General features: G+C 45.5%; 6 protein-coding genes and 1 non-coding gene across 7 annotated transcripts; 4 read left to right on the top strand and 3 right to left on the bottom strand.

Annotated features, from left to right (window-relative positions):
• The first annotated feature begins 1,616 nt into the window (after positions 1–1,616).
• GGI43DRAFT_t198 lies at positions 1,617–1,716 on the top strand. The gene has a single exon. It is a non-coding gene; the product is annotated as a tRNA-Ile (tRNA).
• Positions 1,717–1,780: 64 nt separating this feature from the next.
• GGI43DRAFT_415949 (uncharacterized protein) lies at positions 1,781–2,507 on the bottom strand. The gene has a single exon (XM_083207210.1). It carries the CDS (start codon positions 2,415–2,417, stop codon positions 1,830–1,832), a length of 588 nt encoding a protein of 195 aa, XP_083056540.1. The 5' UTR covers positions 2,418–2,507; the 3' UTR covers positions 1,781–1,829.
• Positions 2,508–3,560: 1,053 nt separating this feature from the next.
• GGI43DRAFT_415947 (RNA-dependent ATPase DBP3) lies at positions 3,561–5,474 on the top strand. The gene is made up of 3 exons (XM_083207209.1): positions 3,561–4,852; positions 4,911–5,023; positions 5,092–5,474. The coding sequence occupies exons 1-3, from the start codon at positions 3,746–3,748 to the stop codon at positions 5,243–5,245; spliced, it is 1,374 nt and encodes a 457-aa protein (XP_083056539.1). The 5' UTR covers positions 3,561–3,745; the 3' UTR covers positions 5,246–5,474.
• On the bottom strand, positions 5,329–7,152 carry GGI43DRAFT_387661 (glycolipid translocation protein; the record flags this gene model as incomplete). The annotated part of the gene is made up of 2 exons (XM_083203963.1): positions 5,329–5,404; positions 5,480–7,152. 2 exons carry the CDS (start codon positions 7,150–7,152, stop codon positions 5,329–5,331), a joined length of 1,749 nt encoding a protein of 582 aa, XP_083056538.1.
• Positions 7,153–8,030: 878 nt separating this feature from the next.
• Positions 8,031–9,309, top strand: GGI43DRAFT_220549 (uncharacterized protein). Its single transcript, XM_083200345.1, has 2 exons — positions 8,031–8,878; positions 8,989–9,309. The coding sequence occupies exons 1-2, from the start codon at positions 8,323–8,325 to the stop codon at positions 9,027–9,029; spliced, it is 597 nt and encodes a 198-aa protein (XP_083056537.1). The 5' UTR covers positions 8,031–8,322; the 3' UTR covers positions 9,030–9,309.
• A 368-nt stretch (positions 9,310–9,677) lies between these two features.
• On the top strand, positions 9,678–11,362 carry GGI43DRAFT_415941 (fucose-specific lectin). Its single transcript, XM_083207208.1, has 4 exons — positions 9,678–10,132; positions 10,187–10,355; positions 10,424–10,621; positions 10,677–11,362. Exons 1-4 carry the CDS (start codon positions 9,923–9,925, stop codon positions 10,964–10,966), a joined length of 867 nt encoding a protein of 288 aa, XP_083056536.1. The 5' UTR covers positions 9,678–9,922; the 3' UTR covers positions 10,967–11,362.
• Positions 11,363–12,422: 1,060 nt separating this feature from the next.
• GGI43DRAFT_220503 (Alpha/Beta hydrolase protein) lies at positions 12,423–14,757 on the bottom strand. The gene is made up of 3 exons (XM_083200344.1): positions 13,434–14,757; positions 13,152–13,383; positions 12,423–13,083 (listed from the first exon to the last, which is right to left on the bottom strand). Exons 1-3 carry the CDS (start codon positions 14,185–14,187, stop codon positions 12,975–12,977), a joined length of 1,095 nt encoding a protein of 364 aa, XP_083056535.1. The 5' UTR covers positions 14,188–14,757; the 3' UTR covers positions 12,423–12,974.
• Positions 14,758–15,298: the final 541 nt, after the last annotated feature.

Raw genomic sequence — 15,298 nt, 5'->3', positions numbered from 1 at the left:
TACAGTTAAAGACTCGTTACTATTTCATTATTCCCACCTTAAAGTAAAGGTATGTATGGCAGAATTTCGCAAGTGTATGCTTAGTAAAGCCTTATAAATTAATCCGCAAGGTTACATGGAAGACAAGCCCGGAAATAAATCCGATAAATACCATATATAGCTGTATTGATAGCCAGAAGCAATTAGAAAAGATTATTGAACGCGGGTGCAACGTTTGGCCGTCAATTTGCTCTCTAAGAACAAAGTCGCAGAAGCAGCAAGATTTATCCAAGATATTAAGGCTCTAGTTGATGAAGCGTAAAGGCGTCATCGGAGGCGTCATTTGCATGTGTTGGCGTCTGTATCCTTTTTTCCGGTTCTAATAAGCCAAATGTCGCAAGATAGGCAAATCAAGATTGTTTTATATACGTTGCGTCTCGAATCTGTCACTACAAAGAGCTTAAACATCTTCCGTGGCCACTCTCTGTATGACCCAAATTTGAAAAACATTACCTTTAGTTAAATGTTCAGAGAGGAAGGTTTTGCGCAATAGAGAAGACAATCTAATATTTCTCTACGTCAGTTACTCCGCTACGTAGAAATAGGCGCAATCCGATGAAGTTCATATCCCTGTCTATCAAGAGCCTGTTCAATGACCAGGCTATCCGCGATTTCAGTTTAGAGTTCTCACCCTTAGTTTTAGCTGGTTGCATGCTTGGCATCAGATTGCCTCAGATTACCTATTCTTACTATTATCCTCTGGTATCTTGTGGTTCAATTTTCTCCGTTAAGTTCACTATCACTAGAATTTTGCGAAACTATTCCTCGTCCCGGTGGCTACCACAAAGGCGGCCGCTATCAACCGAAAAGCTTATTTTCTGGGACATCAACGATTCCATGTCCTCGGGTATCATCCCCATGTCCCTTTCACTGTTCATACCCACAGAGTCTACAATTTGCTGGTTGACCTTCTGCCCTAAGATAGACTGCGACAGTCGTCATAACCCATGCTCTCTCAACTTCGGCTTCTATTCTTTTATCCTAGCTTGATGTCGAGCTGAGTTACCCCATACAACTAAGGGAGCTTCTATCGCGACGTCACTTTTCACTGTATCAAAGTGAAATACTTGAAGAGAGGGTCTCTGGATCGAGCTCGGAAGTAAGCTACATACAGCAGGCTGATCTGGCCTTGAACCTTTCTTACAGAAAGCTATTACTTCTTGGGGCAGCCCTTCAAAGTGAACATTCCAATTAGGCAATATTTTATGATGAACAAACGCAAAAGAATAGAGCCACATAGCCGCGTTTCCGGTCGAAGAGGATATGAAGAATCTTCAGTTGCATTGGTTTGTTGGACACTGAACCTACCCAATTGTCGAGCGGGAATAGATGGAGTATTGATGATATGCAGATGAATCGAGTCATATTGTCTTGCTTTATGTTAATAAGGGCTTGTTTAAGTGACAAAGAAATCATTGCGATAAACATCCACTAAATTTGACATTGAATACTTCTACTAAGTAAATTTGATGGCTTCAACCAGTTTTACAATTTACAAGATGCATTCTTAATCAAAGTATGTCTCCCAGAGCAGCAACATCCCCAGTTCGTGATACACGTGATAGTGGATCTGAATTGCTCTCGTAGCTCAGTTGGTTAGAGCTTCGTACTAATACTTCAGCTTCAACTGAAATCTTGGTAATGCGGAGGCCGCAGGTTCAAGCCCTGCCGAGAGCAAGAATCTCTTAACCATGGAGACCTTTAACAAGGGATTTCTTTTTCTTTTTTTCTTTTTTTTTTTTACTGCCCTCATTCCTATCATCGTTTCTCAAGTATCAGATAGACATCCCCTAATTCCTTGATATCTGCTGAATATTTTCTCTAATAATTTGTAACACACTCTCAGCACATTCTTCTGCTGTCTTCTCTTTGGTATAGATGGTGTATTTTGCAAGTCGCTTATTGCTTGGATGCTCCAGAAAGTGTTTGTTGAGATCCAGTTTGTGATTTCTTCGAGCCTCTGTAATCCTCAGAGCTTCCTCCACATCTTCACAAGGCATTAACAAAATAACGTTCGGATACGGTTTCATCAATGCCTCAATCTTTTCCAATTCCTCTGGGTTTTCGTATACCGAATGTCCAGCTCCGAAATCGATAATCTTGCCATAAAACTCATCGCCCTCTTTACTAGCGTTTTGCAAAATGTGCGAAACAGTCTGGTACTCGAAAATTTTCCAATGTTGGTAAAATGGCCAGAGGCCCTGTTCTTTGTATATCTTTTCCGCAAATGCTTTATCGTAGCCATATGGTGCATAGAGCTCATCGCGGTGGCGGTCAATGCTATACAGCTCCTTTGCGAGATCCGTAGCGATGATTTTACCGACCGTAGACTTGCCGGACCCCTCTGGGCCGATCAAAATTATACTTTCGGCACTCATGATTACTATTAATTATTGATGGCATATTTTTAATGCACCTTGCTGCTTCTTATATAGACGTTGTCGGATTTAAGCTGCCGAGCATGTACTTGTGTATAAGTGAGTCATACCCTTCACCGACAAAAGTTCGCGGCCGTTGCTTAAATTAACCCCGCCTACTCTCTATGTTCTGGCAGAAATTTGTTCAAATTTTCCATGCAAGACTCGTTTGTTTCCTATACGTTCTATATATGTGGTTAGTTTTACTATACTGCTGAGGCTCTGCTGGTTACATGTGTAGATGGGCGCCGCATAAGATGCATCGCCAATTCGATTGTAGTGTCTAAGGATCATTGAATTCGGTCATGTTGGTGACCCCGCTTACACCAATTGAAGGGGCCTTGAATCAACTTATGACAAGTGACAGCGAGCAATATCTACATGCAGTCTAGTTTTTGTTTTATTATCTGGCTTATATGTAATAATATGTCTCACAATGGTCTCTGGTTATAAGAGTATGTAGAAAATATGAACTTCTGCTACCTGGCCATCGTCACTGAGCTCAAAGCCAAATGCCAAAGTAGCACTTTTTTATTCATCACATTTATTACACTACAGTAGATTTCAAGTTTTCAAGTCTCCAACGATCATTAACTGCTACTCTTGCTATCATTAGATGCTCAATGGTATCTCCCTTATGTATGTCTCATACTATATATTTTCTTTGCTATAGACCAACTGACTGCCCGTTTGGGATGCAAACCAAAGTGACAAATCGACGCCAAGATTTCTCAGTGGGGGCCGCCACAACTCGATTTGATTGGTGGGGCGCGCCATCACTATCGATAAAGATTTTTTTTCCGTACATCTTGCCTTTTTTTCTTTTTTATTGCGACCCGAGACCCACCATTTGCCTTTTGCGCAGTATCGATCAGTCCATCTCGTTGCAACAACCAAGAGATACGATTGATCCTACGCTGCCAATTGGGACAAGCCTGACTCGTTTATACACAATGGCCGCAACAAAGCATCTCCTCGCCGAGGGCGACGACAGCGCTGCTGAGAACCGCCCGATCAAGAAGTCCAAGGTCGACTCCAGCGACGATGCTGAGAAGGTCCGCTTGAAGAAGGAGAAGAAGGAGAAGAAGAAGGAGAAGAAGGAAAAGAAGGAGAAGAAGGAGAAGAAGAGAAAATCAGAGGATGAAGACAAGGAGTCTGTAGAGAAGAGCGCCGACGGCGAGAGCAAGAAGGAGAAGAAGTCTAAGAAGGAGAAGAAAGAGAAGAAAGAGAAGGAGACCAACGGCAATGTGTCCGAGCAAGCCTCCAACGGTCGCGACTACGTTCAGACCATGAGCCTTTCCAACGTCGCACAATCCGAAATCGACGAGTACTTGTCCAAGAACGAGATCGTCATTACAGACCCCAAGAATGTCACAGACAAACTCCGACCCATCACCGAATTCCACTACCTCCCCTCGACCAACCTTCTCGAGAAGAAGCCTTCACCGTTTGCCAACTACAAAGCTCCTACTCCCATTCAGGCTGCCTCATGGCCCTCTACTCTTTCTGGCCGTGATGTGGTTGGTGTGGCTGAGACGGGTTCCGGCAAGACCATGGCTTTCACTCTTCCCTGTGTTGAGTCCATTTCCACCATTGGAAAGAAGGGCATCAAGGCGGTTGTTGTGTCTCCTACCCGAGAGCTGGCTATGCAGACATATGAGCAGATGAATGGAGTTGCTGCTCTTCTCAGACTCAAGTGCGTCTGTCTCTATGGCGGCGCTTCAAAAGACGACCAGCGAGCGCTTCTCCAGCGGGGCGCTGACATCATTGTCGCTACTCCCGGCCGATTGAAGGACTTCATGTCAGACGGCACTGTCGACTTGAGCGGCTGCCGATTCGCCGTTTTGGACGAGGCCGATCGTATGCTGGACAAGGGTTTCGAGGAGGATATCAAGCTGATTCTTGGCGCCTGCCCTCCCCGAGAGGAGCGTCAGACTCTCATGTTCACTGCTACCTGGCCATTCTCGGTCCAGAGCCTGGCATCCACTTTCATGGTTGACCCAGTCAAGATCACCATTGGATCTCGCGGCAAGGAGACAGAGAACGGCTCAGTTGAGCTTCAAGCCAACACTCGTATTACGCAAAAGGTCGAAGTTCTGGATGGCAGGGACAAGGAATTCAGACTTTTACAAATCATCAAGGCGCATCAGCAGGGCAAGCAAAAAGATGACCGAATCCTGGTCTTCTGCCTGTACAAGAAGGAGGCTACTCGTGTCGAGGGCTTCCTTGGCCGCAAGGGCGTTCGCGTGGGCGGCATTCACGGAGACTTGAAGCAGGAGCAGCGAACCAGAAGCTTGGAGGCATTCAAGTCTGGTAAGACACCAGTTTTGGTCGCTACGGATGTGGCTGCTCGAGGATTGGATATTCCCGAGGTCAAGCTGGTCATCAATGTTACAGTAAGTGATAAGCCTAATGCAAAAATCTATAAAGTCCTCTCTAACTTGCTTCCCACAGTTCCCTCTCACAATTGAGGATTACGTTCACCGTATTGGACGAACTGGCAGAGCCGGCAAGACAGGCGAGGCTATCACCATGTTCACCATCCAAGACAAGGCACATTCTGGATCGTAAGTAGTCCCTTCTAACGCAACTCGGTGTGCTTGGAGAAGAGAAAAAGCTAATGCGCGTGAAATAGTCTCATCAATATCCTCAAGGGTGCCAACCAGCCTGTTCCTGACGAGCTGATGAAGTTTGGTACTGTTGTCAAGAAGAAGACCCACGATATGTATGGCGGCTTCTTCAAGGACGTGGATCCTAACCAGAAGGCGACAAAGATTACTTTCGATTAAATTAAAGCATGGGTATATCGGTAAGGGAAAATGGGTCTTTTTTGTTTTACTCTCGTCTGCACTTTTTTCGTCTTATTTCGTTACTACTCGCGCTTACTTGCTCGGCGACCTCGGATAGACTGAAAGCATTCGAAAAGAAACTTTCGTTCTAGAGATACACTACAGCACTATGTTAGACGATTGTGTATATTAAAAAGAAATAGAGGCATAGCATGTAGAGATGTGTTTACATACATTAAAAGCAGTAATGGAATGGCAAAGCCAATAATCTTAACCAGCGTTGCAAATGGCTGTTCTTGGCCAAGTTCGTGAAAATTCAGCTGCCGTAAGAGGATCAATGTTGACAGCGATACAGCGATTGTGGTTGTGGGAAATAGCGACACGGGCGCAAAATCTATACCGTGAGATTTGAAGAATTTGTTAATAAAAGCGCCGCTCCAGATAATTCGGCATAACATGTTGATACTGTTGGCGTAAACGAGGCCTATGGCACCAAGCGGAAGGACGCGCATAAAGAGGAAAGCTGATGCAGCAAAGACAGCTGAGAAGATGCCCATCCAGAATGATTGGCGATGCACTTGGGCCTCGGATGCGACAGAAGCAACAAAAGCCTCTGTGATTCCATTGAGACCCATGAACGGGATGTAGAAGCAGTAGGTGCTCAGAACTTGGCCAGCCCCTGATCCACTCCAGAGTCTGCCTGCCACGATAGATAGCAGCGGGGGAGCCGCAAAAGGCCCAATGCTGACAATGATGGCTGATAAAAGGATGTACAGGCGCAGTATTGTGTGTAAGTTTTGTTTCGCCTCCTTGACTGATGAAGAGGGCTGTGGCGAGGGCTGGCCATTCGCAGAAGGAGACGGCGAAGATAGAAGGCGAGAGAAGTAGCTGCGGCTACTCTCTTCGACGGGCTGAAAGAGAAGACGGGCCAGAAGACTGCCGTAGTTGTTTGCTAAAGCATACACTCCTTGGGCTTCGGGGTTAGAGAAAAGCGATATGAGGAAAGTGTCTCCCTGTGTAAGGAGATGCTTCACCACACTCTGGGCCATCATACTCCCTGCAAGATTGACGGTCGGCTTGTAGAAATATGACAGCAGAAATATGACGTTTTGGTTGGAAGCAAGTTGCTTAGGCAGAAGTGAGAATCCAGTTTTGAGCGCAAGGCGATATCCTGAGACAAGGTATACGACAAGAAGGGAGATGCCGTATGAAAGCTGGCCAAGTGCAAAGGGAAGGACGCCGATATCCAGACCCTTCCGAGACGCCCAGACAGCGGATCCAAAGACCACGGTGCAACGAAGAAACGTGGCAATGGACTCAGCAGTTGCGCGAGTGCCGAACTGAAGACGCGTCTGCATAAGGACGAAGCAAGGCTCAGACAGAAGCTCAACCATGGCAGCAATCCCGTACAACCAGAGGGACTCAACGAGCCATGGCGTCTGAAGCGTTTCGACCGAGGCAGATGCAAGATACATCCATCCCAAGCCTACGCTGACAACGCTTCCCAGTCCAACGGCAAGATACCCCAAGTTCACCACTGCTTGTCCCTCTTGGCGCGCAGCAGCATCATCAGCCTCATCTTCATTGGTGTTTGCTGCTCCGGTAATGCCCTGCCGCTGGATGGCCACACGCAAGCTCTCGCGGGCGAAAAAAAGAACCGAGAGATAAAAGACTTCGAGCTGGGTTGAAAGGGCTAGTAGAGGAGCGGTGAGAAAACGAAGCAGCAGCTGGTTGGCGACGAAGGTGACGAGACGGGATGCGACTTGGAGGATGATGAGCAGGGAGGCGCCTTTGATGACGGACGGGCTGGACTTTTGAGGCGAAGTGGATGAATTATTGGCGGTGTGAGTCTCGTTTTTGGTTTCGTCCTTGGGGGCTTGAGTGCCCTCGTCCTTTGGGGGCGACATTATGAGATCATGGATACGTGGTGAATGAAAGTGGTGACGATGCTGAGATTGAGCCTGAGCTTGAATATCACACGTGGAGCTTTTGGAGGTTGAGCTGACCCGTGCCTTGGCCGGGCTGCCGAAATTAGCGGGCTTAGTGGGTGTTTATTCTATCCTAGGGAGGGCGGCCACTAATGTACAGAACCGCATCTACCCTGGATATTTTGGGAGCTCTGAGAATGAGTTGAGCTTGATTGGAATAATTAAGTTTGCCTAATATTATTTTCAATCTATAATAATAATAGTAGTAGAAAGCTACATATTTATCGTTAAAGAAATGCGTTTGGTTAAACGTATCTATTTTTTTTTTTTTTTTTTTTTTTTTTCATAATCTTGTTGTTCAGTACATGTATAGCAAATATACACTTCCATACATAACTCACACGTGCCATGCCATTCCATAAATCTTTCGAGACTCAAAATACAGAAATAGAGTGAGACCTGTAACTTGAGAGTTCCATAGCTTTTGGTAGTAGTACTAATTGAGAATATATATACACATGGATGTATATCTGAAATCATTGTATCAAGAAAGTTCCCCACTGCTACCCGCACTTAGCAATTGTTGCTATCAATATAGCCAATAAAGGCCGGCAATGTTATCCAATTCGGCTTGGAATTTGAGCTAAGGAAAAGTTATTTGTTCATTGTTGCCTTAAAAGGTAAGCCTAATATGTTGTTCAGAGACGCAGTAGGCTAGCTTCCTTCCAGCTGTGAATGGATGATGGATGTATATGTGTGATACAAGCTGCCTGGTCCGGAGATTTCTACCGTTTTTATTCGTGATTATGTAATTGGTTTTTGTCTAAATACTATGATAAGGTAGTACTTTATGGGCTTCACAATATTATTAACTGGTATTTCGCAATTGACGCTTTTACCTTCAGTACTCTCGATTAGAGAGAATGGTGTTTTCCATGCCAAGCTCAGATATATGCCCCCTCGCTCTGTTTGACTGTCTGGGTTAAGTGTGGCATTGCTTTTTATGCAAATTGACGCATCAAGTTATTGGCTACATTAAAAGCAACGCTATTTGGCTTAACTAGCCTCGCAACTTACATAAAGGCGTACTGTACGACCAGCCGTCTGCATCCTCTTGCCGTTCGAGACTCAAGGAGAACAGTACGTATAATGGAAGAGTCTATTTCAACACCTCATACCTCTCAACAATCTTCTTCCAAGTTTGACGATGACGACAGTCGCTGGGAGGCTGTGAAATCTCGCAATGTAAAGGCCGATGGTCTCTTTGTTTACGCTGTGCGAAGCACTGGCGTGTATTCCCGTCCTACCTGCAAGGCGCGCATCGCGCATCGATTCAATACCGCTTTCTTCCGGACAAGCACTGATGCCCAAAGCGCAGGATACCGACCGTGTAAACGCTGTCATCCTGAAGAGAGTGCTCACATGCCGGAAGATATTGGGGTGTCCAAGATTCGTGCATTCATGAGAAAACGGCCTCTTACGGTGAAGGCAGAGAAAGATGGTACAATTACGATGCTGAGTTTAAGCCAGATGGCTCGACAGGCTGGACTATCCAAGTGGCATTTTCACCGCGAGTTCAAAAAGTGTTTTGGAGTGACACCAGTCGAATATCTACGGATAGAGAGGAAAGCGGCGAAACTTGCGACTTCAACAGAGGTCCAAGAAGAGAAGCCGCTACCCAAAGGTGGATTATATATTATAAATAGTAGGTTATACTTCGTGTCCTGCTTTTAAGAACAAAATCGTCTCTTTTTTACTATTAGAGCGAGCAATAATTGTTCTTTAGCGGCGCATATAAGAGCTGACAAGCCATAGAGCTTGAGCATCCAGATGAACCCGATACGACGACAGAATAAAGGCGATATACGATTATTCTTGCTCGCCCCCAACCCTTTAATCGCGGAGTAAATAGCGGAACTGACGCGCCTGGAGTGGGCTAAATGGGAAGTGTTGATTGCGAATCCGTATACAATATTAAAGTAAGGCTTATAATTACCATTGAAATTTATAGTATAGATGAGACATATAATACTACTAATACAGCATCAAGTACGGCATCAAATACCGCATCAAACAAGGCACCAATGCCATGCTTTCAAACTCATTCTTGGCTGAAGTATGACTGCAGTTCTTCACACCAATCATTAAGGATAGTTTATGTAATTGATGGAAGAGGGCAAAGAAGACATCCAATAAGATAAACCACACGGGCCACGCCACCGCGGAGAAACGCGATTCCAATATTTTTTTCCCGAGTTTTAATATAAAAAGCAGTATGACAAAAGGCTGATTCCTTTTCTTGAGTCTCAGGTGACGCAATAATGAATCAATTATCTCATGAAATATGCTCAATTTATGCAATGTGATATCGAAACTCCTCGAATGGAAGTCTGCAACATTCCGAAGTGTTACCACGTCTGTTGTACATGTATATACCTAAAACGCATACCCCGCAACTCATTTTCGTTTGGTATCCCATAAACTTCCGATGAAGAATGAAGAGTCTTGAATCCTATAACTTAAGACCAATCGCGTGACTCCGGCCTCGGAAACTCGTGAGGCAGTGCTTCTTTAAAATCGAGGGTGCTGAAAGATATCGGAGCGTGAGCAGATATAAAGGGCTTTCTATGGCGCCTTCTCCATCTATTCCTCTTTATCCTTTTCTGCACTCAAAACAATCATCTACAATCGTCAGTCTCGAAAATATTTAACTTAAATCTTGCAGAAGATAGTACTCCTTCAAACAGCCATGGCTACGGAATATACTATCAACGCTAGGAGTGCCGTTGCTGCTGTAGCTGCATCTGCTAGATCATTCCGAATTTACTTCCAAGATACGCAGAATGGCATCCGTGAAGGTGTCTATCATGATGGAAAGTGGACTGTTTCTGGCAAGGCCATCTTTTATGCCAAACGACTCACCCCTCTTTCGGCTGTCAGCTGGGACGGGGGAAACCAAGTGAGCTGACTCTTTGCGCTCTTCGCTGGCTAAATTATTGACACTCAGCTGCAGGTCCGAATCTATAGTATATCTGAGGATGATTCGCTTGAAGAGTGGTGCTACAGTAATGGAGGGCGCTGGGTTCCAGGCTATCTTACAAATCTAAAGGTTCGAACTGCTCCAAACTCTTCTGTCGCTGCTGTCAACTGGGATGGATCGAATATACGAGTGTACTGCCAAGGTAAGAATGCATAAAACGCTCATTTGATACGACCTGAAGAACAGCTTCTTTTTTAACATTCTGAACAGAAGAATCTTCCAACGCTGTCCAAGAATACTGCGTTGGTAATCCTTGGACAAGAGGTGCGACTCTTCCAGTCGCTGATCAAGGATCCAATCTGGCCGCTGTGTCGTGGATACAAAATGGTAGCCCCCATCTACGAGTTTATTACCAAGCTGCAGATCTTACCATTCATGAGCATTGCTATGACAGCGGCTGGAGCAAGGGTAAGTGGAATCAGTGTATCACTTTCGTGGTCACATATTAACAGTGATGTTTTAGGCGGCTTCAACCCTGGTATCGCATTGAAGAACACTGCTATAGCTGCCACTGGGTGGAATAGCTCTGGAGTGCAGCTTCGAGTGTATGCGCAAGATAGCTATGGGCTGCTGAGAGGTTATAAATGGTCTGGTTCGTGGGAGAAAACAGAGTCTGGTAGCCATATGCCGGTTGGTACACACATGGTTGCTGTAAACTGGTACGATGAGCAAATCGTCAGAGTCTACTACCAGTCTGACAATGGAACCATCTGGGAAGAGAGCGATGACGGTACAAAGAACCAAATTGTGTAGACTCTACAGTCTAGTAACAATTAGTGCGTCTAAAATTCGACTAGAAACAGTACGAGTATAAAGCTACAAGATGTACCGCGATTTTAAGTCTCAATCAACGGAATAGCGCACGTTGTCACTATGTTACTACTTCTGTTGCTATATGTAGACAGTTGGTTTACCGTGCTAATGGCCATTGATAACTTTGGAGTAAAGTGTTTAAGTTTAGCTAGACTGTTTATACTTCTTAATGATAATTGATCGATGGTTGACGTTTTCAAGGCATTCTAGTATTCAGGTGTGTTGTAATCGTTCTTTGTAGACCGATAGGTCACCCACCTGTATCCGCCTTCCAGCTCTAGAAGAGAAAGGTCATACAGGGGATGGCGGTAAAACTGATTCTCCATTATGAGTTACTGGCTAGTAGCTATAAATATGCCACGAAAAGATCTTGTGAGATAGAGACGATGAAGATCTGTCGATCGATCTTGTTTCTTGGTTTACGAACGGAAGAATCCAGTGGTAGGTACCTTGTAATGCCAGAAATTTACTGTCAGAGTTTTGCCGATCAGCGGCATCCAGATCATTAAACACGAGTGGGGAACGAAGGCCGAAATACCATGCTGACGGAACATGGTAGATGTCGGAGAATTTTGCAAGACTCGGAAATATTAGACGCAGATGAACTAATGCAGAAGAGATCTCCAATATTCCAGAAGCCGTGGAAGAAAAATTCCATACTGACGAGGGCTCGGCTACCATCGCGACTTGCATGCCGAAGCCTGCCTCGTATAGTATCAGAAGCAACGTAATATTATGGGACACTTGTAATATGAGCTGAACCTCTAGAACCCATGTGCCTACCGAAATCACTCATACCCCTATCCTCTTCATCAGCTCTATGAATCGTCATGACTCTTTCCCTCGGTAATTATTACAACACAAAAATCGAAGTCTGCTTCTTTTCGGTTCAGTCGGCTACTAGCCATCTCTAAAATCTAAAAAATCACGAAGTCTACATCCACATATTTCCATGCTTAATAGGCAGCCTTACTCTTCTCTTCATTGCCTCCATTGATCGACGGGCCGCTGAGGCAAAGCTGAGATTGGTTCAGCTGCTCCAAAGAAACCTTCTCTAGGCCCACAATCTCACTCACGAATACTCGTATGGCACGGCTCCCTTTGCGCGAAAGCCGGGCGTCTGACTCGCGTGTGTATGAATCAGTTTGCAGCTTCTACTAGTTAAGCGTCTGTCGGCTACCACACAAAACACACCCATCTGCTTTTGGCTACTTTTTAGTGTTTTTAAGATGGCCAACTCACTGTACATCCCTATTCAACCCGAAGAGTCAGGGGTGATCTCCATGGAGAAAACGTGGCTGTCCCAAACGGTGATCCAACGGGAACGCTCCCGGAGGTTCTCTAGTCAGTTGTGGGGAGCTTAAAGAATAGCTAAATTAGCAGCTTACCTAGCACCTCCATACCACTTTGGCGGATGAAATTGACCGGTCTGCCGGAACCGTGTCCTAGGTTACCGATGACCGCCCGCTTGTTAAGTGCGAGCGACCCAGTGTAAGCTCAAAATTTTTATACTGCTGCCTGTTGAGTGTATGGGGGGGTGCGGGCACTGCTATTCCGGGGAACGGAAATGTGGCTGATCTAAGAAGCTTGGTTGGCTAGTTTCACCTGATGGAACCAAGCTTCTGTAATGGAAGAGTCGACCTTTGGACGAAAGCTGCATGATCCGCACTACCGTCGCTCTTCGTAAAGTAATAGCTGTCGTTGAAAAGACATGGAGAGTAGTGCAGGTCTAGTCCGGCTGAAGAGACTCTTCATTTTACCGGAACATTTTTGGATTGGCCATTGCCCATAATGGCAATCAATAGATCGATAGATCAAAATTGCTGCTTTGGGTATTATCGGAGCGTTTCTGCCAGCATGAGGCCAGAGGCGTGTCACACTCCTCTTCAGGGGTGTATTGGCATTTACCAACAGAGTTTATTTTCACTAGAGGTGTCATAGTGTTATACTACGATAAATTACTGATATCCAGTTGCCACTTTTCGTCTTCCAAGAAAGCCTTCAGGTGGTCATCTAGCCACTTCAGGTCCTGCTTGCTCACACCCGGACCGCCCGCCCTAGAAGGAACTCTTAGTTAGTGTCTCTTGTATACCTTAAACCGAGCTATTCGATTTTCAGAACGTACCAGTGACCCCAAATGGATGGGAATGGAATACATTTTCCAACGCCCTTTGTCATATGTTGTACCTCGTATTCCGAATCTTCAGGGGGAAAGTATAGGTCTGTCTTGCCTGGCAAAACTAGTGTTTTAGCTTTAATGCTTCTCATGGCCAGCTCAAAGTTTTTATTATACGGCTTTTGGTCTGAGCAATCAGCAGCCTGCCATGTATGAAGCATGGCGAGCAAGTTCTCAGGATCTACATTGTAGTTAGCAAATATCAGGTTTTCAACGAGCAGCCAAACAAACCTTTGGAAAGAGCCCATGACTCCCAAAAGTTTATCATAAAGTCCTCAAGATTCTTGTATCCCAGCTCTTTCTCATATAGGGCAGAACGATAGAAGGCTTGACTAAATCCCCACCCTGCATATACTCGACCAAACGCTTTCAAACCGGAGACTTTCTCTTCTTCAGTCCACGCCCGGTACGTCTTAGCTAACTCGCCAGCTGCGCTACCAGCCGATGAGGACCCTTTAGCAGCAAGTAGTGCGCTTTTGACGCCTTCGAGAAAGACTTGGTTGTGCAGCGAAGTGCGAGCACTTCCGCAGAAGGGTACGCCTAGATCCATAAAGTCGGGGTATTGTGTCAGCCACTGGTACGTTTGTCCAGCGCCCATGCTCCAGCCTAGAACCATCCGTGCGTGCTTGACGCCCAGGCCCTCGGTTACAAGTCGATAATGTGCCGTGACATTATCCTTCACAGTGATATTAGGGAACGGTTTGAGTGGGGATTCTCGAGGAATATTGGATGGACTACTGGACTGTCCATTCCCAAAAATGGCTGGGATGATAATAAAATATCGACAGGGATCGAGGGCTTTGTCTTCACCAATAAGCCATTCGTTGTCAGAGATTAAGCCACTGAACCAAGAGGGGTAAATGACGGCGGGGGACGATGAATGACCAAAAGTCTTGTAGGCGATGAAGGCATTTGGAATAGTCTCGCCTGAAACGAGCTTAAAGTCTCCCAGCTGAAAGATCTTGTAGTCTGCTTCGCTACCCATGATTGCTACTGTCAGTCCGATATTGACAAATTCTGAATTCTGGTTGAAGACATCACGACGAAGCTGCAAGCAGACGTAGCTTTATTAGTTTCGAATAGCAGCCGATGAATGCCGACTAAAGGCGCTTTGCATTCTGTTTCGTCATGATAAGACATCTTCACTGTGCGTCGGGTCGGATAATGCTACCCCAATCAATGGAATGAGGGGAAGTGTCTTAAGGCGTTTGGATCACACGTGATAAAATACATACTAACGATGCATCTATCTACTTGATAGCAGCGCTATTAGTAAGTGATCTGCAGCTCAGCCGCTCTAGAATCTCAAGTCTTGATGCAACAGATTGATAGGAAAGTCGCGATGATAACAATTGTGGTGGCATATACCGGTACTATTCGATGGCTCTCCACATACATGCATATGTCAGAGGGGCCTTGCTTGGATTAGTGGACATAGCATGTAGTCCAGATAGCGGCTGTTATCTGAAATTCCAAATTGATAAGCTCATTTGGCAACCTTAATTGAGTTCAATCCACTGTCTCTTTTCATCACTTTAGTCAAAATAATATCATTCTTTCTGAAACTTCTTTTTGACAGAATCTTCTGAAATCAAGCCAATGGCGATGATTTTCACTCAGCAACAATTTCCCGATCGGTCCGTCCCGTCAGCAACCACTACAAGAATTCGGCCTCATATCACATGAAGTGACCGATGCGCCGAGCCATAAGCTGACAGATGAGAAAGTCTCTTCATTACAGAGCTCATCCCCCTATAATATCCAGTCCAGCTAGACCCTTCTGCTTCCTCGGAATCCCAGCTTCTGCTTAATTTAGTGCTTCGTAGCGCGGCCCGAGTCGAGAGCCCGTGGCGGCGCCGCGCCTGATGGTGCTGACGATACAGGCCTCAGTGTGCAAAACGCTGCTCTCTCCTGCTGCTACTACGCCGTAGTAGTACTGGTATTCCGTCTCTGCGGTTGGTAGGACCGTCCTACGACAATCTAGAAGGCCGGAATGGAACAATGAAACGTGGTATCCCTCGTGGATAGCATGGACATCGATTCGCCTTTGCTCTAAATATCTGAACCCTGCTGATTAATACTACTCAAGCAGGGGC

This window comes from Trichoderma evansii, assembly GCF_050947405.1.
Source record: "Trichoderma evansii strain SZMC 28006 chromosome Unknown GGI43scaffold_26, whole genome shotgun sequence".
Taxonomy (NCBI): domain Eukaryota; kingdom Fungi; phylum Ascomycota; class Sordariomycetes; order Hypocreales; family Hypocreaceae; genus Trichoderma; species Trichoderma evansii.
The sequence above is the reverse complement of the archived record's forward strand: the minus strand, read 5'-3'. Positions and strand labels throughout refer to the sequence as shown.